Genomic DNA, 24,669 nt, shown 5'->3' on the forward strand with positions numbered 1-24,669 from the left:
TTATATTCAGTATTTTTGTTTAAAATCATTAATTCTTCATATTATTACTCATAGACTTAGCTTAAATCTTAAAAATAATAATTTAATTTCTGGAAATTGATGGTAATTGTCTTAGTGACAGAACAAGTTTAGCAAACTATGCTCAACTAACCCCAACTCGGAATTTCAAAATCAAAATGAGTTTATAAAAAAACCGTGAGAATTATACCCAGAATCTCTGTGCATATTAAATGTACTATAATTATATGGAAAAATAACATTTACCTGAGTAAGAATAAATAATATTTGACTAAACCAGACGAACACTCGTGATGAATTGCGTTTTTACTTTTTGGTCTCAAAATAAACAAAACGCCCGTGAGCCTCACTCATTTGTCCAGCGGCCACTAGCGATCACGGGATGTTTATTTCTCCCAAACCTCTATCTTTCCGCCATATAATGCCTAAACGGACGGTGAATAGTTTTCGAGATATTTCGATTGCTCAACTTGTCCCTATGCTCAACTAGCCCCGCCCTACCCTACATACATTAACAATTGATGTATGTATGTGTGTGGAGGTTACAATTTTTCGTCAGCGATTTCGAGCGTAGGGATCAACCGATTTGAATGTTTTAAAAAGCAATCGATTACTATTCATGGGGAGACGTGTTGATTAGTTTTTGGCGAAGGCATGTTTAGCGGTTTCGGGGTTACAAAGCAAAAAAAGTTGTCAATTTAGATTTGGCGGTCAAAAATGACCATTAGACATATGCACATCAAATTATCAGATATTTTATTTAGATATTATTAATAGGTTCGAATTCTATTTACACTTTTATGTGTTCCATATCAAGATTTATAATGCTTAACTGTTAGACTGCAACACTTAAAGCTTTTAAAAATTTTAAATTATGGTACATGATGTTTCAGCTATTTGCCTTAAAGCACGATTCCATGTATCACAAGTTTTGAAATTAATTGATCGACATTTCGAAACGAAACTTAGTTTTAGGGTAATAAGGTTTAGAAAAAAATTACTCCTTTAATGTTGGAGTTCGGAGACTAAATAATCCAAATTTTGTTTCTGAGTAGAAAAAATATTGTTTTATAATTTTTTATTCGAAAAAGAGAGCCTACATATGTTTTTTAACTTATTATTAAAATATTTATTATATTATTTTTTACTTTGCATAATTTTTAAACAAGTATTTTTTTTCATTTTATACCTTTACAAATTCTTATCAAAATTTATTTTTAAAAACAAATTCCATAAGAAAATCAGAGTTGTTAAAATATAATTGTTTATAATGATAACATTACGCTAGATACAGTGATTTATTAAAAAATACAGGTTAAACCCCAATTTAAATTTTTTACTGAATATTTGAAGGTATTCAGTATATTTTTAATTAAAAATTAAATTTCAATAATTGTCAAAACATTAAAAATAAAATTAATTTTCTAGTTGGTGTAATTGTTGTGCCATTGTGAATATATTATATTTGATTCTATGATTCATCAAATTATCGATAATTAATTTATATAGTTTAAAATTATGCAGGAGTTATCTATTCAATTATCTATCATTATCATTCCGTCATTATTTATTCAATCAAGATATTTTATTATGAACATTTAAATATAACATTATTGCATTAATATGATGTTCCAATATAAAATCAATATTCAATTTATTTTTTTATTTTATTTTTTTTTTTTTCAATTCAAAGACTATATATTTCAATATATAAAAGTATGTACATTGCATATTATAACATGGGTTTATTACCCGTAGGTATTGTATCCTTCATTGGATTTGGTTTTTCAAACAATAATTAAAGTATATGTAAAACTTTTTGACAAATCGTGTGGCAAAAAAGAGGAAAGAAACTTTTTCCCCCAAAAAAACCACAAAGCAATATTTATAATAATAGTTAATTATACAATTAAAAAGAAAAACAAAAATAAAAGATTTATTCTCATCCAAGTATCAATTACCGCTATGGGTCGATCAGTATATATTTTGGCATGGCGTGATTGCCATACCAAATATCGTCTCTTGTGTATTGGCCGAGGCCCGCGATGTTAACATTAGGATGATCCCCACATTTTAGATAAAAATTCTCAGTGAGCTTTTTTATAAAGTCTAGTATGGTTGGTAAGTCAGTCTGTTTGTGTATGTATTTTGAAGAGTAGTAATGTCTAGTCAGTGGGTTCCTTATTTTGTTGAGTACGAGTCGTAGTGTCTTATTTTGTAATGTCTGTAGTTTTCGTAAGTTAGTCTTAGTCGTCGCGTTCCATGCCGGAGCGGCGTATGTCAGTATCGGTCTTATTAGTGTCAAGTAAAGTGTTCGCTTGTTCTTCACGCTTAGCGGGCTGTTCTGGTTCAAGAGAGGTCTCAGTAGATTCAACATCCCGTAAGCCTGTCCAATTTTTGTATTAATATGTTTTGTGAAGCTGAGTCTATGGTCCAGGGTCACACCAAGATATTTGACATCCTTCGACCACTCAACTTCACAGTCCAATACTTTAATTTTGTCCAAGTCAGTCAGTCTAGTCATGGCATTTTGGCTCTTTGTAAATAAAATTGCCTCCGTCTTTTGCGGATTGATTTTAATCTGCCATTTGTCAGTATATTTCATCAGCTTGTCTATGTGTGTCTGTATCTTTGTAGTCAGTAGCGTCGGTGATCGTGATGATTTGTATATGGCAGTGTCGTCAGCAAACGTCAGTAACGTTGTGTCGGCGTCAGTGGGTATGTCGTGAATGTAGACGTTAAACAAGGATGGTCCCAGGATCGAGCCCTGCGGTACTCCCGCCGTCACTTGTTTAACCGTCGAAAGTCCGTTGTCTACTTGTACAGTGAAGTTACGGTCTGAAAGGTATGAGTGTAAAGTTCTCGTTATGTACGGTGGAAAGTTGAGTTGGATAAGTTTATGTACAAGTCCGTCCATCCAGATGGTGTCAAATGCCTTCTCAAAGTCGAGTAACACCAATCCGGTATGGTTTCGTCTGTTGAAGTTGAGTACTGTATTTTCTATGAGTTTTGTCAGTGGGTGTAGTGTAGAGTGTCGTTCTTTGAATCCGTATTGTGTGTCAGGTATAATTTTGTTGTGTCTTATGTGTTTGTTAAGTCTTTTGAGTAGTACCTTTTCGGCTACCTTACTCATTGTGTTGAGGAGGCTGATCGGTCTGTAGTTCTGTGGTATGTCTGGCTGTTTCCTTGGCTTCACTATTGGAAATATGATGGAGGTTTTCCAAGAAGCGGGAAAGCAGCCTTTTGTCATTAGTCTATTTATTATGCGCGTAAGTAAAATGTAGGCGTTCGTCGGCAGTTGTTTAAGTATTATGTTTTGTAGTCCGTCCGGTCCTGGTGCTTTTCTGTTCGGTAATTTTTTAACTATTGTCTTTATTTCGGAAACTGTGGCAGGGTCTATTCGTAAGTCTTTGTCCCTGTGGAGGTCAGTGAAGTCTTGAATTGTCTCGTGTACGTCTTGTTTCAGGTCTGCGTTTGACATATTGGCATTTTGTTTATGTATGTTTTCAAAGTTTTTTGCCAATATTTCCGCCTTGTCTGCTGGTGTCGTTGCGTAATTATTGTCAGTTAATTTGAGTGGAGGTATGGATGTTGGTTTTTGCGTCAGTCTTTTTGCTGTCTGCCAAATTGTGTGTGGGTCAGTATTTATGTTCTCGAGTCTTTTGGTCCAAGTGCTGTTTCGGTGGTCACGTATTTCGTTGGAAATAATTTTTGTCAGTCTGTTAACATGTTCCTTGAGTAGTCTGTCACCGGTACGTTGCCACAGTTTCTTTGTATGATTTTTAAGTTGTATTTTCAATAAAATATGTTCTGGCAAGTCGTTGGCTGGTGTTGTTCTTGAGTCTAGTGTCGGTATAGTCTGTTGTACGGCGTCTGTGATTGTCAGTGTAAGGTGTGTTACAGCCTCCTCAATGTCAGTGTTGGTATCGATTGGCATAGTGTGTCGTGTGTTGTCTGTGATGATGTCTCTGAAAATTGGCCAGTTGGCTCTGGTGTAATCTAAAAATTTGCGTTTGGGAGTCTGGTCGACGTCTAGTCTGTCTGAAATGGTCATGAAAACTGGATTATGGTCGGAGTTGAAAAGTGTTCTTGTTATGGGTTCGGATGTTACGTGTAGATTTTTTGTCAATGCCAAATCGATCGTACTGTGGTGGTGCGTCTGTACGGTGGCGTATCTGGTCGGCGTGTCAGGATAATGTAGTTGTGCGTCTGTGGTGTTGTGTTCGGTCAGGTATTCGTAAAGTCTGTTTCCGTTCGCGTTGTTGAAGTTACAGTTCCAAGATGTGTGTTGTGCGTTAAAGTCTCCTGCCATAAGTACAAATCTGTTCGAGTCCAGTAGTCTTTGTAAGTCCGTATGTTCTAGTCTGCTTGCCGGGATGTAAATCGATATTATGGTTACTTTTTGACCTCTCTTGTATACATTAATAGCTGTTATTTCAGAACTGCCCGCTGTCAGGTTTGGCACTTGCTCGTGTCTGATGTTAGACTTAATCAAAATCGCAGTGCCGCCCCATCCGCGTGCGTCCGTCTGTCTGTCGTTTCTGTAAACTTTGTAATTGTTCATATAGAGTCTGTCCGTAGGTTTGAAGTGTGTCTCGTTAATCAGTACTATGTCCAGATCGTATTTTGTTATCGTCTGTCTCAGTTCGTCAATGTTGTTTTTAAGTCCATTAGAATTGAAATGCATTATTTGTAAGTCTTGCGATTGGTTTATTGTGATGATGTAAGAAAGTTCAAAATTGTTGTGTATTTGTCGTTATAAGTCATGTTTGTGTTTAGTGTTTTTGTCAGTTTGTATAGCTCACTGAAAATTTGCTTTACCTGGGGATCCGCAAATAGCTTCCTGATCTCGCCCATAGCAGTAAAGAGTCCTTCCGGAGTGTTGATCTGGATCTGGCTGGTTGGTTGTAAACTCGACCATTGATGGTGTTGGCCGGATCGGTGCTGGTCTTGGTGATGGTGAAGGCCAGGCCGGTGATAGTGTGGACTGCAGCGGAGGTCGGTATGATGTCCGTGGGACAGAGAGTTGAGGATAATCAGGTTTGAAGTTAGGGCCGGTGTTTGTCGGATTTAGAGCTGACGAGAAACTTCTTGTCAGTGGCATTGGTGTTGGAGCTGGCGCATATACTTTTCTTCTCTTAAGAGTATCGTTTTCCTTCTTCTCAATGAAATTAAGGAGTGCGGAGCACTGAGAATAGTTCGCCGGGTGTTCTTTCTTACAATTGACACACATCGGTGCCTCGGTTAGTAGTTTCTTGCACGCACCTGGCGCGTGCATCTCGAGGCACTTTATACACCTGTACTTCATATCGCAGGTGTACGATGTGTGTCCAAAATTCAAACAGTTGTGACACTGTAGAGCCCTATTTTGTGACCTGTATGTCTCCCAAGAGAAGATGTGCCCTCCAATGTTACTAATTTGCTTCAGCTCCGACATGTCTTGATCTTTCTCCAGAGAGACAATGTATATGGGCAGCTTATGTTGGCTGCCATCCGATAACTTTCGTTTGATCTGTATCACTTGTCTGACTTTAACTCCTTTCAATAAGAGGTCTTCGCAAACTTCAGCTTCGGGTATCGAAGGATGAAGTCCAGTCATTGTAATTTTCTTCGGCAAATCTTTTCTCATCGAGTATGTGTAGAATTGGTAATGGCATTCTCTCAATACCTTTTTAACTTGCTCGTGTTCCTGGATTGTATCTGTAAAAATTTTGTGTAATTGCGTGTTGAAAAACTGATATCTAAATTGGATCTTAGTTATGTCTCTGATGTACTTTATTGTTTTCAATTCTAAGTTTGCCTTGATGATGATGGGTGGTATTTTCTCAGGTGTTTTGCTTAACTTGTTCGGTGATTCTCGATTGCCAGACTCGGATGGCTGCTGTCCAACATTTCCCTCTGGTTCCTTCTTCTTAGCTCTCTTTCTCCGTGACACTTTTCTATATTCGTTCAACTCCCTGTCTGTATCCATGTCCGATCGGTCCGATAGTGCATTGAATTTGTTTTTGAGGGCACCGCTGGTCTGTACCTCCATGCTCATTTTGATCTTCTTCCCAGGCTTCTGCCTGGGAATATCCTTGGGCTCTTCAATATACTCGGCACTGATTTTAAGAAAATAAATCAAAAGTACTTAAAACAAATAAATTTAGAAAAATCACTTTCTAAAATGCGCTTATCCTCTAACCATTACCAACACCGACCCAGTGTTTGGAAAGAGGAGTCAGCAAAAGGCACGTTCACCTTTAAAATTTAGAACACTGAACAAGGTGTATATTACCTTGTAAGTATTAAGCCCGGTGCCTTTAAAAAGGCAAGATTTAGAATCAATTCCGGACTTATTACTTATTTCACAAAATCTATTGACACTTCACTGAAAAACAAATGACAATCCACCTCAAAGTTCAAGTTAAAATCTCAATTTATTATATGACAGGTATCAATTATAAAATATTCTTACCTGTATACTGCAAATAATGCATATATTTGAAAGTATTGTAACATTATTGCATGAACTGATGATCTAATATAGAATCAATTTATTACATAAAATATATCAATTATAAAATGTTATTGCTTTATTATTTGCACCTGAATATATATATACACACACACACACACATATATATATGGAGGTGTAGTAGTCCTCCATATTAATACCAATATTATCCAAATTGTAGTAATAATAAATTCCATAAAATATTATTTATATTTGGTTTATTTTATGTATGATTAATATCCACGACACTATGTGTTGTCATATTTATCGTTAATAAAATGTGATTGGTATTTTCTTATTTATAATAGAAAAAGAAAGGTTTTGAAAATTATACATTTTGGCAAGTTCGACTAGGGAGAAACAAAAACCGTGTCCGATCTGACACTTGAATTTCCTTTTGTTTTTCTCAGTGCTGTCACTATATGGGCCAATCTGTCCAGAGACATGTGATGCGTGTTGACAAGCCGCTATGCGTGTTGGCAACCCGCTACATCACTCCGCCCTAATGAAAAAGATTGTTTCGCATCTCTGACTGCCATTCTTGAACTTCCTTGTAAATTTCTTTTGGTTGAGATTGTGTGATAAATTGCCGTGTTGGCTTGTTGAGTTTGTTGATTGCTTACGTGGCCCTTCGCTGGTGAGTTAGCGGTTGAGTAGATGTGGCCCTTCGCTGGTGAGTTAGCGGCTGAGTATATTTGACACTTCGCTGGTGAGTTAGCGGTTGAGTGTATGTGGCCCTTCGCTGGTGAGTTAGCGGTTGAGTGTATGTGGTCCTTCGTTGGTGAGTTAGCGGTTGATTGTATGTGGCCCTTCGCTGGTGAGTTAGCGGTTGATTGTATGTGGCCCTTCGCTGGTGAGTTAGCGGTTGAGTGTATGTGGCGGTTGCCAAATTGTTTGCTCCCTGTCTGCTGCCATGGTGCTTATTATCGACTTATTTACCATGATAATAAGTGATTTATTGAGCACGTGTTGTTGTTGATCTTGAAGTGCGTGGTCGGAGTCTCAGTTGTATGCTTAGAATGCTCTTCGAATTATGGAAGTTGTGAGCCATTTATAATAATTATTTATATTTTTAAAAATTCTTTTCTTAATAATTCTTGAGACTTCAATTTATTTTTTTTTTCTTATGCTACTTCAAAATATGTCTTGATCTTCTTACCTTCTTGTATGTGTGTTGCTAGTTCACTCTCGGGGTCACCAAAATATGGAGGTGTGGTAGTCCTCCATATTAATACCAATATTGTGCAAATTGTAGTAATAATAAATTCCATAAAATATTATTTATATTTGGTTTATTTTATGTATGATTAATATCCACGACACTATGTGTTGTCATATTTATCGTTAATAAAATGTGATTGGTATTTTCTTATTTATAATCGAAAAGAAAGGTTTCAAGAATGATACATTTTTAGTAAAATCGACAAGGGAGAAACAAAAACCGTGTCCGATCTGGCACTTGAATTTCCTTTTGTTTTTCTCAGTGCTGTCACTATATGGGCCAATCTGTCCAGAGACATGTGATGCGTGTTGACAAGCCGCTATGCGTGTTGGCAACCCGCTACATATATATATATATATATATATATATATATATATATATATATTCAAGTGTGTATGTATGTATGTATGTTAGTGCCTTTAGTAATTAGAGGTAAATCACTCAAAACTAAACACTTATTCTAGTTTTAAAAATTAATTTGAGATTTGTGTTTATAAATGCTTAGAAGATTTATATTAATGTTTTTCAAGAATTACTATAAAATAGTACTATTTTTGAAAATATTTATGTATGATTTACTATTTCAAGCATTTTCATAAATTATTTCAGACATTTAGTAATTTACTCTGAATTAATATCCAATTTTAGTTGTTACAAAATTTATTTGGGTTGATTATATTCTGAATTTAAGTTCAAAATCTTGTTTATTGATGTTCAGAATATGTAGCTTATTTATTATTCAAGGATTACTTCAAAATAGTACTATTTTTGAAAATATTCATATCATTGTTGAACTATTTATGTGTAAATATTTATTGCACTTCATGAATTATTTTATGCATTTGTACATTAAAATCTAATTTTATTTGTAAGAGATTTTTATTGAAATTCATTATATTGATCAAAAGATTTAAATTATTTGTTCTTCAAGGATTGCTATACATTTTTTTTATTTGATTTATATCAAATTATTATTGTACAATTACAATTATAATTAAATTTTTATCGTACATTGCATGACTATGTGGCATGCAATTCATATCCATATTTTTTAAAAATACCCAATACCTTTAATCCATAAAAATATATGGAATACATTTACGTTTGAAGTAAATTACAATTATAGTTATCAAGTTAAAATATTAGTTTTCAAAATAATTTTATACAATTTTTTTTTTCAGGACTCGTAAAGAAATGGCGCATAATGAAAGATTGTTGACACAATATTTTGTCATTTTAGTGATCGCTGTTTCATATGTTTTTGCTGCTGCAGCAGTTCAAGGTAATTACATGTTTATAATCTAATATAATATTATTTCAACACAATGCAATTAGAGGGAAGTCTCCTAGTAGCGGACACCTAAGATTATTTATAAATAAATCAAAAAATATTTTACGAAATGTTTAATAAATTATGATTTATGTTAGATAACAAAGTTAGAAATCAAACTAAATTAACAAAACCGCAATCTTTGCTAAAAATGATTAATACTATCAATCAAACTTTGGCATAAAAAATATGATTTTGAACAGTGGCGTCTAGTACCGGACATTTAAAAATAACCTGCATTGATCACATACGTAGTCATTATCTCAACACTTTTGGAATGTCTGCACATGAGCCTTTGACAAATATTCTAAGATATTGCAAAAAAAAATCACTATTCATCTACCCTTTTGGCTAGGCCTCCTCGATGCTCTCAGCTGGTGCATTCACCTAAGCTTTTTATTTTTTGACTAGAAAATACGAAAGTCCGGCGTTACGGGACTTTTCCCTATTAATATTATTCTGATTACATTATTATAAATATTTTGATGATGATTGCACAATTACTTTTTTCTTTGAGTTCAGCTATTTCCCCTCTTTAATTCGATAAAAGTATACTAATTTGTCAATTAAAATTAAACTTTATTTTCTAAAATGATGGAAGAACCCATTGGTTTCAGAGATAATTGTGGAAATAACAATGATTGAAATGAAAATCATTACAGATTTATTATCTAGTTTTTTATTGGCCTCACTTAGAGCTTTTAATCACACCTACAACACATTTTTTACATTTCATAGTATCTTCATTATATCATATAATATATTTATTATATGATATATCATATACAATCTGTAACCTATTATATATTATTTTTATATTTATATCCTTTCTTTATAATTGAATTCCTTGCTCTTCTTTTTCTTATAAAGTTGCTTTCTTTTCTAACTTTTAATTCTATTCTATCTCAATATCATTAATTAAATCCTACTTAATTTCAATCCAACGAATCAAATAACAATTCTATGTCAGTGCCAGGATTCGACCCGAGTATCCCTGTCGTGTGATTCATGCGTCCTACTGACTGAGCTATTCCCACCACAATATCTAGGTCATTAGAGATTTAAAAGTTTGCAAATTAACATCTCAGTTAATATAAATATGTTATTTTGCAAATAATACAAAATGAGTTAAATAATTATGCTTTTAGATCAAATCTTTACTACTAGGTTTAATTATTACTTACAGCTTCTTCGCACAATCATGAAACAACGGTATCAGTTAACTACTCATTCGTTTGAATTCTATAATTGAATGTTTTTTATAAATTATTTATACAGACGTTTAAAACCTATTAGAAGATGAGAACATAAAGATAGAAACCGTTAGATTAGAAATACATGCAATAAGCTTGATTTGAATATTTCACAGATATTATACTCATTTATCAGATTCCGTAATTAAATCGTGGTGTTCTATGCATACGAGGAGATTAAATACAGTTATGAATATCCACATGGATTTTTATTATGATATTTTTATTATATCAAGATATGTGTATTAGTCATCCATAATTAATTATACATATTTGTCATGTGCTAGATTATGATCAATGCAATAATCGAAGCTGAAGTATTGATTATGCATTTGTTAGCTAAAACATTTTGGAAAGAGATAAATTTAACTTCATAAACCAAGGCTCAGGTGTATGAAAATTAATAGTTAATAGTAATAGGAAATTAATTTTTGGATTATATTTATTGATGTTGTGGAATTTTTTTTATTTTGTAACTTAATATTTGATGACAACAGTTTAAGGTGTTACACCACTGTAGCAGCCAAAAAAAACGTATATTATTGCCATTTTTTTCGGGTGGAAGGAGAAGTAATAAAATCATGATGTTAAAGATAGTTATTATTATTATTAATTTTTATCAAGATCAAAAAAATGTTTCATATGATTTGGTTGATAGTCGCTTATTTGTCTATTTTGCCACTTATTAACCTATAATCTGAGAACATTTGCAACATTTTGGCAAAATAGGCAGTGTAGATGTTTATATTATTATCATTTTGCATATAATAATACCCCGCTTAACGTTGTTTCGTTTAGCGCTGTTTCGGTTTAGCGCTGTTAGGGGTAAATGTGGAAAATGTCGAAGAAATAATTCAAGAAGCAGCGCAGTCTTTCTAATGATGAGCTCAAGGAACTAACTGAGCAAGAAGAAAACAAAAATGTTTCTTTCTAATACAGTGAATCAGAGGAAAAGCAAAAAAAAACTTTCTTTGGTGTTTGTAAAGGAGTTTGTCTACCATAACTGAAATAATGGATCAATTAATCAAAAATGATCCAAGTTTTGATATGAGCTCAAAAGTAAGGCGTGGTGTTAGAGATGTTCTATCCGTTTATGAAGTACTATTATGAGATCAACGCAAGAAAAGACAAACAGTATTAGAATCTTTTGTCACAAAAAGACAGATCACTGATAACGCGGAAGGCTAACTAAATATGACTGACTTAGAATTTTATTTGTTTTTCTTCAAGAACATTTGTTTTGTTATTTATATTTTGTTTTTATTTTTGCAGGTAATAATATTGTGGTATTAATTTGGGCTTTAGGTAATAAATGTTTGGTTTTATTTTTATTAAAAAAACATATATACTTTTTAAATTTAATGCCTATTCAATTTTCTAGCCATCTTTCTCTAGCCCCAATAAATCTACGTAAAGATAGCCTCGTTTAGCGCTGTTTTGCATTATGCTCTACTTTGGTGGAACGTATGCCCCTGCATTAAGCGAGGTTTATGATTTATTCGAAGATATCATCTTATAAATTTTTATCAAAAATGTTAAAAAATTTAGATTTAATTAAAAATTTAACGTTAGACATGATCATTTTAATAATAAAGTGTTTTTCCTCTATAGCGAAGCAAATGCGTTTATGCATTCCAGGCTAGGTCTTTTGTCTGGACATGTCAGACTCAATACGGCCTGGGTTTACTACCGACTAAAACCTCCGCATATCTTTTGCCACTGGTCCCCATGGAAACTGCTGTTAGGCATTAGTTCGTAGGGGAGGATCTAGAATACTATAATTAACTCCCTGAATTACACTTTTCTTTTAATTAATTCCATTTGTTCTTCTATAATAATAGAGGTGGCTGCTATTTTTGGCAGACTAGGGAATGTTAAGTTTAATAGTCAAGCTCCATTATTGGTGTACAATTCAAAAATATTTATAATAGTAAATGGTTAAAATTGCATGATTCATCTCATTAAAAAAAATTAATCGATTAGCCATCAGATACAAAGATGAACTTTACAGACAAAATTACATTTTCTCAATGCTGAAGAATTCATCTGCCATTTTTTTCAGTCATAATTTCTTGATTTATTTCGGCTAAAGTTAAATAAAAATAAAATTGGGTGATGTCGTGACATAAAAAATGCAATCACTAGGTTGGATTGATTTTTATAGAAGTGGTATTGAAATTAGGATATTCATGAATATGGGTTCCAGGTTTTATACTTATCTTCTGTCAACCTGATATCGAGCAGTAGTGTAATCGGTTTTTACTTAAAAATAATGATGATATCTGTTTAAGTAAATCAAGTTTGTTATTACATTTTTTAAAAGCGATCAGAAGCTGTTATGATAAATATTTACTAACTTCTACTTACTACCGGCTTATACTAGATACTAATACATACTAATTACTAATACTTATTAACTACCTGATAGTTTATAGATGGATCCAAACACTTGTCTCATCTCTATATGATAAATGTTAGTATTACAGTTTCTGTAATACTGATGAATTTTTATTATTGCGACAATGTCAGGCAAGATCTATTTATACCAGGACTCATAGTGTTCTAATTTCTTTCTAACATATTGCTTTCTAATTTTTTTATCAAAACGCATGTCACTACTGCTTGACATCAGGCTGCTCGAAGCATTATCGAACGGCTGATTTCTGATTCAGGTCCATTCGTTCTAATCATTGACCTACGAGCAAGCTGGGAACTAGTTTATAAACAGTCTGCAACTAATCTCGAACACTGTTTCAATATATTAAGAATTGATCGGTAACGCCAAATTTAAATTGGAAATGACGTGTCCGTCGATCCGTCACCTGTCACACAATGGGAATTGGCGCCACAGAAACAAGTTGTTCGAAAGCATAACCTGCATATTATAATTATAGTCTGAAACTATTATAACAAATTACGCTTTTAATATGAAGCATCATGTAACCGGATACGACGGGACATGGAATTTGTAGTAGACGGGACAAATTCTATAGACGGTGAGCTGGGAGGTACGTCTGCTTCAGGAAATTTATCACTATACTTTACGCTAGGGTTTTATGTTAGTTCTTCTCAAAGAAGGTGTCAACATAATAGAAAGCACACACATTTTTGAGCTAATTAAATAATAGGGAGAAGTCCCGTAACGCCGGACGGCACCAAGAATTGGACACTCGTTTTAATACGTATTATTTAAGCAAGTATAAATCTTTTCATTTCAAAATACAAGTGAAAGGGGCACACAGGTACAGGATCACTCACCAAGCCTCGCCTGTGACGCACACGGCCACGGTGAGAGCAACCTTTTCTTGTTTTAGGCGCAAAATCACGGCGTCACCTAAATATCAATGGAAGTAATTCTAGCATATTTATGCATTTACACTTGAGTGGTATGCAAAGATAAAAGTTGTGCTTGATTATTATCCGTAAAATGGTAGATTATTATTAGATTTTTTAATCAATCTTAGCAGGTGCCCCCAAATAAACGAGAATGTCTGTCCCACAGCACCGGACACTAAGTCGTCTCTTAGTGCCGGACAGTAAACATATTGATATTTCTTGTGAGAATATACGCAAATTATTCTAATTATTTAATTATGTTCTGTATGAATGCTAACAATCACTACATACCCCCATTTTTCGTATTTCCTAGTCGAAGAATGAAAAGCTTATGGTGAATGCACCAGCTGAGAGCATCAGTGTGGCCCAGCCAAAAGAGTGGATGAATAGTGACATTCTTTGCAATTTTGATTATTCGCCAAAGACACATGTGCAGACATTCCAGAGTGTGGAGTTGTCTATATATGTTGTCAATTCAGGTTATTTTGAAAAGTCCGGTACTAGGTGCCACTGTTTAAAATCATATTTTTTGATACCAAAGTTTAATTGATAGTATTAATTATTTTTTCGCAAAGATTGCGGTTTTGTTAATTTAGTTAGATTTCTAACTTTGTTATCTACCATAAATTATAATTTAATAAACATTTCGTAAAATATTTTTTGATTTATTTATAAATAACCTTAGGTGTCCGCAACTAGGAGACTTTCCCCTACACAAAATGTATTTTTAACTTAATTTGGGATCAGCCCAACTTAACTAATAAAACTACGATCACCATAGAATATGTACAATTTAATTTTGCCAAAAATATATTACTTTTTTCAAACACATTTTATACAAGTTTGCATAATGATATTTTTAATAATAAAACTTTATACGTATTTGTGTTTATTAGAAGAAGTATGTATACTAGGACAATATTGTTGCTTCTAGCTGTTATGCAATTGCAAATTTATTAATCTAATTTATTAATAGTTTATTAATAATTTAACGGATATGTATTCTAACGTTTTAATACCTGAATGTTTTGGTAACACTATTCATTCTAATTTAAGCTCTTACAATTTCACCTCAATACACATATATAATGTAATTAAATATTTTTACTAATTAATAAACAATTGAACGTTTTTAAAAAATTAATGCTATAAATATTATATATAGAACAAAAATATTTTTGATTTCATAATAAACTTTTTTTGATAATTATTAAAAAAACTAAATGAAGTAATGCGGTTGTAACACATACAATAAATATGAATCTTAGTTAATTTAAATGAGACATTTGTTGTGTTGAATAAAAGATTTAGAAAATAGTAATGGAAAGCTGCTGTTATTTAAAATCTGCTATTTATTTATTATGTTTTGAAACTATGTACGTTTCATCTTTAGAATATAGGTAAATGGCATGATCTTGTTCAGAAGATTTACAAACAAAACTTATATTATAAAATATATAAATAAAATGATTGGATTGCGTAAAAAATATCAAAATAAAAACAAAAGCTTTTTAATAAAAAAAGTTAAAAGAGAAATTCAGTAAAAAAACTTTTTCTGAATAACTAGCATGTATTTTTTATAATTTATTTATACTTTGATCTGTTAATGGGAACAATGTGCAGAGATTAATAACAATATATGAAAACGTGGTGACGTTATAATCGGATAACATTGGATATTAATAGATATGCCTAGAAGTGAAGAATCAACTAGGAGTATAATATTAATAGAAATCAAAAACAAAAAGTAAAATAATACAATAGTGAAGAAAAAAAAATTAATATCAAAATATCTAAATGAGTTCTGTGGGTAATTTACGCTTTAGTCTGGTGAACTGACTTTTCGAATACATCTTATTGACTAAATAATTTGGATCGACGTCGATTCTGCTAATATGACCAAGCATTTCGTGTACTACTAATCTTTTTTAAATCTAATTTGGAAATTACTACTAATATTAGTAATTTTCAGTTATTAAATTTGTTTAAAAATTAATAATTTTTTTTAAATTTATTTTGATTGAATACAGTGAATAAATTTAACATATGTCAGAAGAATGCAGTTAAAATCAATAAAACACTATACTATATGATTTTAAATACAATCTTTAAAGAAAGCCGCTTTATTGCTATATGCACTTCAGCGCTATGATTATTGAGAGCCCAAGAACGCGAAACACGTCATCGTCTTCGAGTTGAAAAACGATGTGATATGACCAACTGACACAGTCTTCGAATCCGGAACATTGCCCATTTGGATATTATATTGGTACATCCGCGGAGTCGATGGCTTGGACAATTCAGAAAAACACAACAGTTCGATGGATAATTATGACTAACCCCGGATCTTCGGATTTATTCATCAATTTATACTTTCATTTTGCAATCTTTTGATGAACATAATTGCTGATCATTCATCTGCCAAATTTCGCCTAAAAATAAGTCACTAGCCTAAAAATAAAGTAACTATATTTTTTCAAGTCAAAACCGGGACGATAATATTTAGTTATGCTAATCCTGGATGGGGGAGGGAGGGGTAAAATCTATATAATTTTTTACCTTTAAATTTTTTTTTATAAAATTTTGTTCAATTTTCTTCATAATTATTTAAAAACAATTAGCAGTTATTCCAGGCAGTCAAAAAGTTCATTTTCTAATTATTGTTAATTTTCGTAAAATTAAAAATAAAAGTTAATAAAATTCAAAATGATGAATGTGAGAGGCTATTTTAACTCGCCTTGGGAATTTTGTACACGGCAATTTACTCATACTACTGATAACGTAGATATTGTTTCATATAAACATACTATTTGTACGTAACATTTTCAGTTATTTGATGGTAGTTATAATTTTATTATCAAATAAGAGCAAAGTATTCAATGTTATCCTATACTTTTTCAAATCCCGGGACATAACTATGACAAAAGATCTAAATCCGGGACAAATATTGCTCTTAGAAAAATCCGGGATACAAGGTACAAATTCTGGACTGTCTCGGCTTTCTGCATAGAATTGATAAAATTGATTTAACTAATTAAATCCCTTATCCTTTTGCAGAATATTTACATATTACTACCTATTTTTTATTATATGTTTGATATTATCTATTATTCTTATGTTTAATTTATATTTTCAGAAGTAGAAAAATTAAAAGATTCACCTGCTCCATGTCCGCCTTTGGTGTCATGGAACGCATGTCCTGACCGAGCTGCCAATTGCACGGCTGATCAAACCTGCTCCGGGAAGAAGATCTGCTGCGCCAGTTCCTGTGGGGATGTCTGTGTCGACCCACTTCTAACATGTAAGTAATATTTGAATTTTTATATACTTTCTGTGTTATAAATCATCTCATTTAAACAATTTTTACTTTAATTGATTCTCATTTTTATAACTGCAACAATAAATTCATAATTAAATAGTTATCTTATAACTAATTTATAGCAGATTTTGTAAACTAAAACGTTAAACTTTATTTAGTATAATGAAAATTTGCTTTAGCAAACTGCTTATTCTTCTAATAAGTCTAACGTGTCTCTAAAGAAATAATATATTTATATATCATAAAATATATGTAATATGTAATATGTAAATAATATATTATGTATAATTTATTTATTTAAGTATCAATCTTGAATCATTATGTTCAAATAATCAATTATGAATTATTATGTTCAAACTTGTTTAAAATCCTTGGTGTTAAAGTTTCAAAAACTTTTTTACTATAACCAAAGCTGAAGCAAACCTGAATTATTTCTGTTCACGAATTTGAATAAATCCAGAACTTACCAATAAATAGTCATGGGTACTATTTATTTGTCATAAATACAAATTTATTAAGTCATATAATTTAAAGATTATTCGGAGTGGCTTTATGCAAATGCTTATCTTTACGTTTGAATACATAATAAAATTTCTTATGGCGGTTCGCAGATTTGTCGCAGTGTACGATGGTGGAAAAGTAGAGGATATTTTATTTCTAAAATACTCAATGGATATAATTTTGATATTTTTGTTGGCTTCAAAAATAAACATTAATAGTAAAGGAGAATGGATACGGTGGTCCCACATTTTTTGACTAGCAATAGCTTTATTAATTTATCAGTTGTCTGGGATAGAAGTAAATTAAATGGTAATTACTAATTATTCTACGTGGAAATACTGAAATACTGTCTTCAATTACGATGAATTGATAATAAAATCAAACCATACAAAATAAGGGTCACCAACACAACCGTCTACAACCCCAGGACGGTTGTGAGGAGCATAATTTTTAATATTCAATTTTATTTTGCAATCTGTATATATAATAGCAGAGAATACTGACAAGTCTATGATAAAATAAAGTTTGATTTTAAATTAGTAGATACAACCAGTGACGTATCTACTAGAGCTAATTAAAATATAATAATAAAAAAAAATAAAAACAAACGGAAAAAAATAATTTAATAAACTATAGAAATTGAATGTATTATAGTTGAAATAGGTTGAAAATAATAGCTAAGAACACTTGCTAAATAATATTAATAAATATAGCTAAAACACTGAAATGGTTTAAAACGACTTTTATTATATATTAGAAAAATGTATTACAACGCAACATAATAATTTAAACAAAGCTTATGAATATAATATAACAATATGTAGCAAAACAGAATGTTTTGAACAAGAAGAAATTTTTGTGATATATTTTGTTTTCTTGTATTAAAATTTCCTTTTTCTTTCTCTTTCGTATTTCGTCTTATTAGTTAGGATAGATTTCTTTATCAGTTAAATCTTCATCTGAAAACTACATGAAATACATGTCACATCAAACAAATTCGATAATAGAGTCAAAGTAATCTATCAGCATACAAGAAACAGTTATTATTAAAAGAAATCGTACAGAAAAACTTACTTTCTCCCATTGAACCCTATATCAAAATCAGTATAGTTAAAATGTTATGACCATTGCTACTCTGACACAACCGTACCCAGTCCCTCTTATTGCTTTAATGAATCAGTTTCTGAGTAAAAGTGGTGCAAACTTTTGGCAGTCAGGGCTCATTTTTTGGTTCTGAAGCTTGTTGTTGGACATCCACTTTAAAAATTGCTTAGAAAGCAAATAAATTGGAAAACCACGACAATTTTTACCTTGTGTAAAACTTTTAGTCACACAGGCGGATTCAATAGAAAACACTGTCTATTTTGCAACGTATTCAATATATTTGTATATAAATTCTTTGCGCGCAATGAATATGTTCGTTGTATCACAACGTATAGAGAATCACAAGGTGTGAATCAACGGCACGCATCGTTGCAAAATTTAGGAAAGTTTCAATCGAAGGTTCTGACGAATAGTTTCTTTTTTATTGAGAAACGGAAAACCCAACTTATTAGTTGTATGAGCATATTTTTACCACGGCGCAAACCGAATCAAAAGTTCAATATCCGCTGCTGCGGACTGCTGCAAAAGTGCGCGAGGAATTATTATTTTCTTCAGCAATACTATGCAATAGTAACTATTTTCTCGAGTTTCCAGTTTCCAGCAATTCTGAATCAAATGAGGCAAAATTAGGAAAAAGTATGTTTATGTGTATGTGAGCTGTTTTTTGATATTTTGTCGTTATTTTCTTAAAAACGGCTGAACTGATTTAAAAAATTTAAAAACTATTCCATGTCTCTCGATAAGGAATAGCTTTGGTCAGTTTTGTGCGACGATAGGCCAATCCGTTTCTTTGCATTTAGCCGTTTTTTAGCAGAAAATTGTAAACATTCTGTCTACGTTTTAGCTCAAAATTTCAAATCTATTTCAAAAGTACAAAAACTGTTCAAACTAGTTGGTTTGGTATTTAGCCTTGAGGCAAGTTACATGAACTTCCCGAAATGTGTAAATAATCGACTTAATTAAAAAAAAATGTGTAAATAATATACTTCATTAATCCTACTTTAAAAAAAACGATAATAATTTTAGCAAAACTTTGACGAATTTTTAAAATTAAACTACTTGTTGTAAGGCCGTAATATTACAGTAAGTTCTATAAGACCATGAGTATATCGCCAAAAAAAGTTCCATGAAAAACGGCTTAATTTTTTTTAACAGTTAATTACAAGAAAAACGGCTCGGTAGATTTTCACCTAAAATTAATCAGCATCATTCTCAACTAATATCTTTCGAACAGTTTTTGATTTTTAAAATCGGTTCGGTAGGATGAGCTTAAATGTCGACGAAAATTTAACACTTTTTTTCAACAGTTAATTACAAGAAAACGGCTCGGTAGATTTTCACCTAAAATTAATCAGTATCATTCCCAACTAATATCTTCGAACAGTTTTTGATTTTTTAAAATCGGTTCGGTAGGATGAGCTTAAATGTCGACGAAAATTTAACACTTTTTTTCAACAGTTAATTACAAGGAAACGGCTCGGTTAGATTTTCACCTAAAATTAATCAGCATCATTCCCAACTAATATCTTTCGAACAGTTTTGATTTTTTGAAATCGGTTTCGGAGGAGGAGTAGTCGACAAAATTTAACACTTTTTTTCAAACAGTTAATTACAAGAAAACGGCTCGTAGATTGTCACCTAAAATTAATCAGCATCTTCCCAACTAATATCTTTCGAACAGTTTTGATATTTAAAATCGGTTCGGTAGGATGAGCTTAAATGTCGACGAAAATTTAACACTTTTTTCAAAGTTAATATTACAAGAAAACGGCTCGGTAGATTTTCACCTAAAATTAATCAGCATCATTCCCAACTAATATCTTTCGAACAGTTTTTGATTTTTTAAAATCGGTTCGGTAGGATGAGCTTAAATGTCGACGAAAATTTAACACTTTTTTTCAACAGTTAATTAAAGAAAACGGCTCGGTAGATTTTCACCCTAAAATTAATCAGCATCATTCCCAACTAATATCTTTCGAACAGTTTTTGATATTTTAAAATCGGTTCGGTAGGATGAGCTTAAATGTCGACGAAAATTTAACACTTTTTTTCAACAGTTAATTACAAGAAAACGGCTCGGTAGATTTTCACCTAAAATTAATCAGCATCATTCCCAACTAATCTTTCGAACAGTTTTTGATTTTTTAAAATCGGTCGGTAGGATGAGCTTAAATATGTACGAAAAGTTTTTTCGAATTACAAAGAAACGGCTTGTCAGATCGTTGCCACAAAACTGACAAACGATAGTCCTCACCGAAATACATCAAATGGCTTTTAAATTTTAAAATCGGTCAGGCGTTTTGAGAAAACGTCGATCAAAAGTCTAATTTTGACAAATGCCAAAAAGACCATACTGATTTTTGCAAACTTTGACGAATTTTTAAAGCTGAACCAGTTGTCGTAGCGCCGTAATATTTTAGTATGATCTAGAAGACTATGGTATCTATCGTCAAAAAAATAATCATAAAAAATCGTCGAAATTTTTTTTTTAAAACTTTATTACAAGAAAACGGCTCGGCCGATCTCTGCCAAAAACTAATCAGCACGATTCCCAACCAATATCTTTCGAACGGTTTTTGAATTTTCAAAATCGATTCAGAATTGCGGGCTAAAACGTAGACGAAAAATTTTTCACTTTTCTGCCATTTATAAAGAAACGGCTTGGCCGATCGTCGCACAAAACTGACAAACAATAGTTCTCGTCGAGATACATCGAATGGCTTTTAAATTTTTGAAATCGGTCCAGCCGTTTCGAGAAACGTCGATTTACGGCAAAAAATCTGTTGGTGCACACGCACACACACACATACACACACCACACACACACACACACACACACATACTTTTTCCAAATTTGGTCTCATTCGATTCAGAATGGCTTGAAACGTCGAGAAAACATAAAATTAGCGAATCGGATTTTTTGATGAAAACATAAACTTCTCCTTCGGGAAGTTAAAAATATCGGTTGGGAATTGCAATTAATAATTTTTGGTACTTATAAATTGACCAAATTAAATTGTTGAATTTGTTTAAAAGTATAATGATAGTTGAGTAGTGCAAAATAACATACTAAAATATTATAGGTTTACCAAAAGAGTAAAATTATAAAAAATCATCAAAGTTGAGAATTTGCAGCACGCTTAAGCGATTCTAATCATAATCTATGCCAAAGCATATATAAATTTAGTGTTTGTTTACCAAAAGGGTAAAATTATAAAAAATCATTAAAGTTGAGAATTTGCAGCACGCTTAAGCGATTCTAATCAGAATCTATGCCAAAGCATATATAAATTTAGTGTTTGTAAGTATAATAGTTATTGATTATAGTTCACGTCCAAACTTATAAGAAAAATATATAAATATTTTTAGAACCCAAAATGGATGAAATGAAATGTGTTGAATGAATCAATTGAATTTATACAATTACTGAAAATATAAGTATGTTCGAAAGATATCAATTGGAAATCATAATGGTATTTTGTGGAGGCGAAAATTTTATGTCCGAAATAAAAGTTGAACATTTTAACAAAATAGCTAAATCTCAATTCTTACTGATTATGTTGATGATGTATACGTATAGAAAAGTTTATGAAACTTGCCTAAGGCAAAATGCCACTTACAACTAGTTAAAATATGAGATACTAGTATATAACGATACTATATTAAGTATACAACTCTCTAACCTCAAAGCTTCAGAAAAACTACTACTTAAAATTCTATTCTAATTGATTTTTCTTTAGAATTATTTGTAACGATAAAATGGGTAAAATCATTATGATATCTAGACATTTTGAAAATTATCATGAATATTATATACAATTACGCCACACACACATATATTTGCAACTAAATGCAATATTGTTCACATTTAAGCTCATACTACCGAAATGATTTTAAAAAATCAGAAACTGTTCGGGAATGATACTGTACTGATTAGTTTTAGGTGAAAATCTACCGAGCCGTTTTCTGTAATTATCTGTGAAAAAAAAAATTAAGCCGATTTTTATGGAACTTTTTTGGCGATATATCATGGTCTTATAGAACTTACTAAAATATTACGGCCTTACAACAGCAGTTTAATATAAAAAATTTGTCAAGTTTGAGAAAATGAATAGTTTTTTTTCGTTTGTTAAAATTAAAATTAGACGATTTACTTTATTATATAACGATGTTTATTATAACGATAGAGTACTTGGTCTTATGAACATACTAAACCATTGAAGTCCTGCGGAAACTGGTTCAGTTATAAGAATTGTTGATTTTTGAAAACACTCCGAGTTAACATGGTCGTTCGTTTTCAATTATGTGTGTAGTAAATTCACTCGTAATACTGTTAATCACTCATAAATTAATTTATTTTTTATTGATTAAGTCGATTATTCACGCATATCAGGAAGTTCATGTAACTTGCCTCAAGGCAAAATACCAATACCAACTAGTTAAAATATGTATAAAATTAATATAAATTATTTCTTACAAACATTGAAGATGAGATTGAAGCTAGTTAAAAAAGATGGAAAAGTTGTACTACTCATTGTTATGAATTTTGGTTTGAAAAAATGTTTTCGTTATACACAAAAATAACTAGGCAACAGTGGTAAAATCCAAATCGTAATAACATCATACTTTTTACTCTTTTTCAATCAGTTCTAACGAGATCCCGTTAATTTAAGATATGACACACATCACACGCCAGACTGTTTGTGTTTTTTTCTGTTAGCCTAATGACATACTTCTAAGTACGATTTTTGTCGTTCGTCCATATATGTAACACGATTTCAATAACTCATATTAACCAGAAAGCAGAATCTATCGGATGAATACAAATTAATCACGAGTCCTTGGCATTATTTATTAAATCGATTTAATTGTCAAGGAATATAAAGTTGTCTTCGTCGAACGTGATATGTTGACATATCGCTGCACCTTGTTCTTGGCTGACAATGAGTGCTATAGTTAGGATGATGTCACATGGTAAAAATACCTTGTGTGAATTAAAATTTTTAGGAAATTAATCGATTTAATAATAATCGTACCATATTAAAATTGTTTACTGATTTGGATAGAAAACATTAGACTAGATTTATATCAAAATATACTAACTTGATAAAATATCAATTAATGTTTGCAAAACTTATAAGTACATTTATTTTATTATATTTAATTCATTATTATAATTTATTCGCACCTATATAAAATAAATATATAAAAAGTATATTAATTGATATGATAAATAATAAATATTTGGTATACTTACCAATAATTCTTATTGCTATAATATATAACTATTATTACTATTACAATAGTACTATTGTATTGTGTTAGGTATTAAGACGAATTCAATAGTACCATTTCCTATTTAATGATTTTTTTTTTAATTTCGATACCTTCAGAAAACGTTTATATACAATGTACAATGTGTCAATGTAATTGCATCAAATATTTTAAACCTCAAAAGTATGAAAAAAAAATATAATTAACTTCCCGTAGGGTAAGTTATTGTAATGGGCCGAAAAACTAAATTGAAAATTTTTACATTTCTCCACGTTTTGAAGATTTCTAAATATTTTGGCATACCTCAGAAAAAATGGATGTGTGTGTATGTATGTATGGATACAAATTTCCAGTCACGTTTTCGAGCGCACGGATCAACCGATTTGAATGGTTCAAAAAACATTCGATTCCTATTGATAGGGAGATGTGCTGATTAGTTTCTGGCAAAGGCAGGTCCAGCAGTTACGGAGATAAAGAGCAAGATGTGCAGAAAATAGAAATTGAGATTTTGAGAGAACGGAGCATCCGATTCGAATGGTCTAAGAAACATTCAATTAGTAATGATTGGGAGAAGTGTTTATTAGTTTTTGGCAAAGGCAGGCCCAGCCATTTCGAAAATACGGAGCTAAATGTGTAAAAATGGCAGTTTTTGAGAGAACTAAGGGTCCGATTTAAATGATTCAAAAAGCTTTCTGCTTGTCTTAGAAAAATAATTGATTTTGGAAAAAAAAATTTGTTTTAGTTTTTTTTTTAAATTTTTGTGTGTATGTCGAAAATAATTCAGATTTTATTTTTAATTCTGACAATAGTTCCAAT

At 31.5% G+C, this 24,669-nt stretch overlaps 2 protein-coding genes across 2 annotated transcripts in view; both read left to right on the forward strand.

Moving 5' to 3' along the window:
• LOC113385603 (multiple epidermal growth factor-like domains protein 6) overlaps window positions 1–871 on the forward strand; it is a 6,652-nt gene extending 5,781 nt beyond the window's left edge. The window contains 1 exon segment of the mRNA XM_026623452.1: window positions 858–871. Within this exon segment, the coding sequence (XP_026479237.1) occupies window positions 858–871 (14 nt within the window).
• Window positions 872–8,920: 8,049 nt separating this feature from the next.
• The window catches only part of LOC113387007, a gene marked incomplete at its 3' end in the record, with an annotated part of 38,647 nt that continues 22,898 nt past the window's right edge, over window positions 8,921–24,669 (forward strand). The window contains 2 exon segments of the mRNA XM_026624767.1: window positions 8,921–9,018; window positions 16,792–16,956. Of these exon segments, the coding sequence (XP_026480552.1) occupies window positions 8,931–9,018; window positions 16,792–16,956 (253 nt within the window).

This window comes from Ctenocephalides felis, unplaced genomic scaffold (genome assembly GCF_003426905.1).
Source record: "Ctenocephalides felis isolate EL2017-DRISC unplaced genomic scaffold, ASM342690v1 CF-g0.4_SCAFFOLD_03571, whole genome shotgun sequence".
Classification (NCBI taxonomy): domain Eukaryota; kingdom Metazoa; phylum Arthropoda; class Insecta; order Siphonaptera; family Pulicidae; genus Ctenocephalides; species Ctenocephalides felis.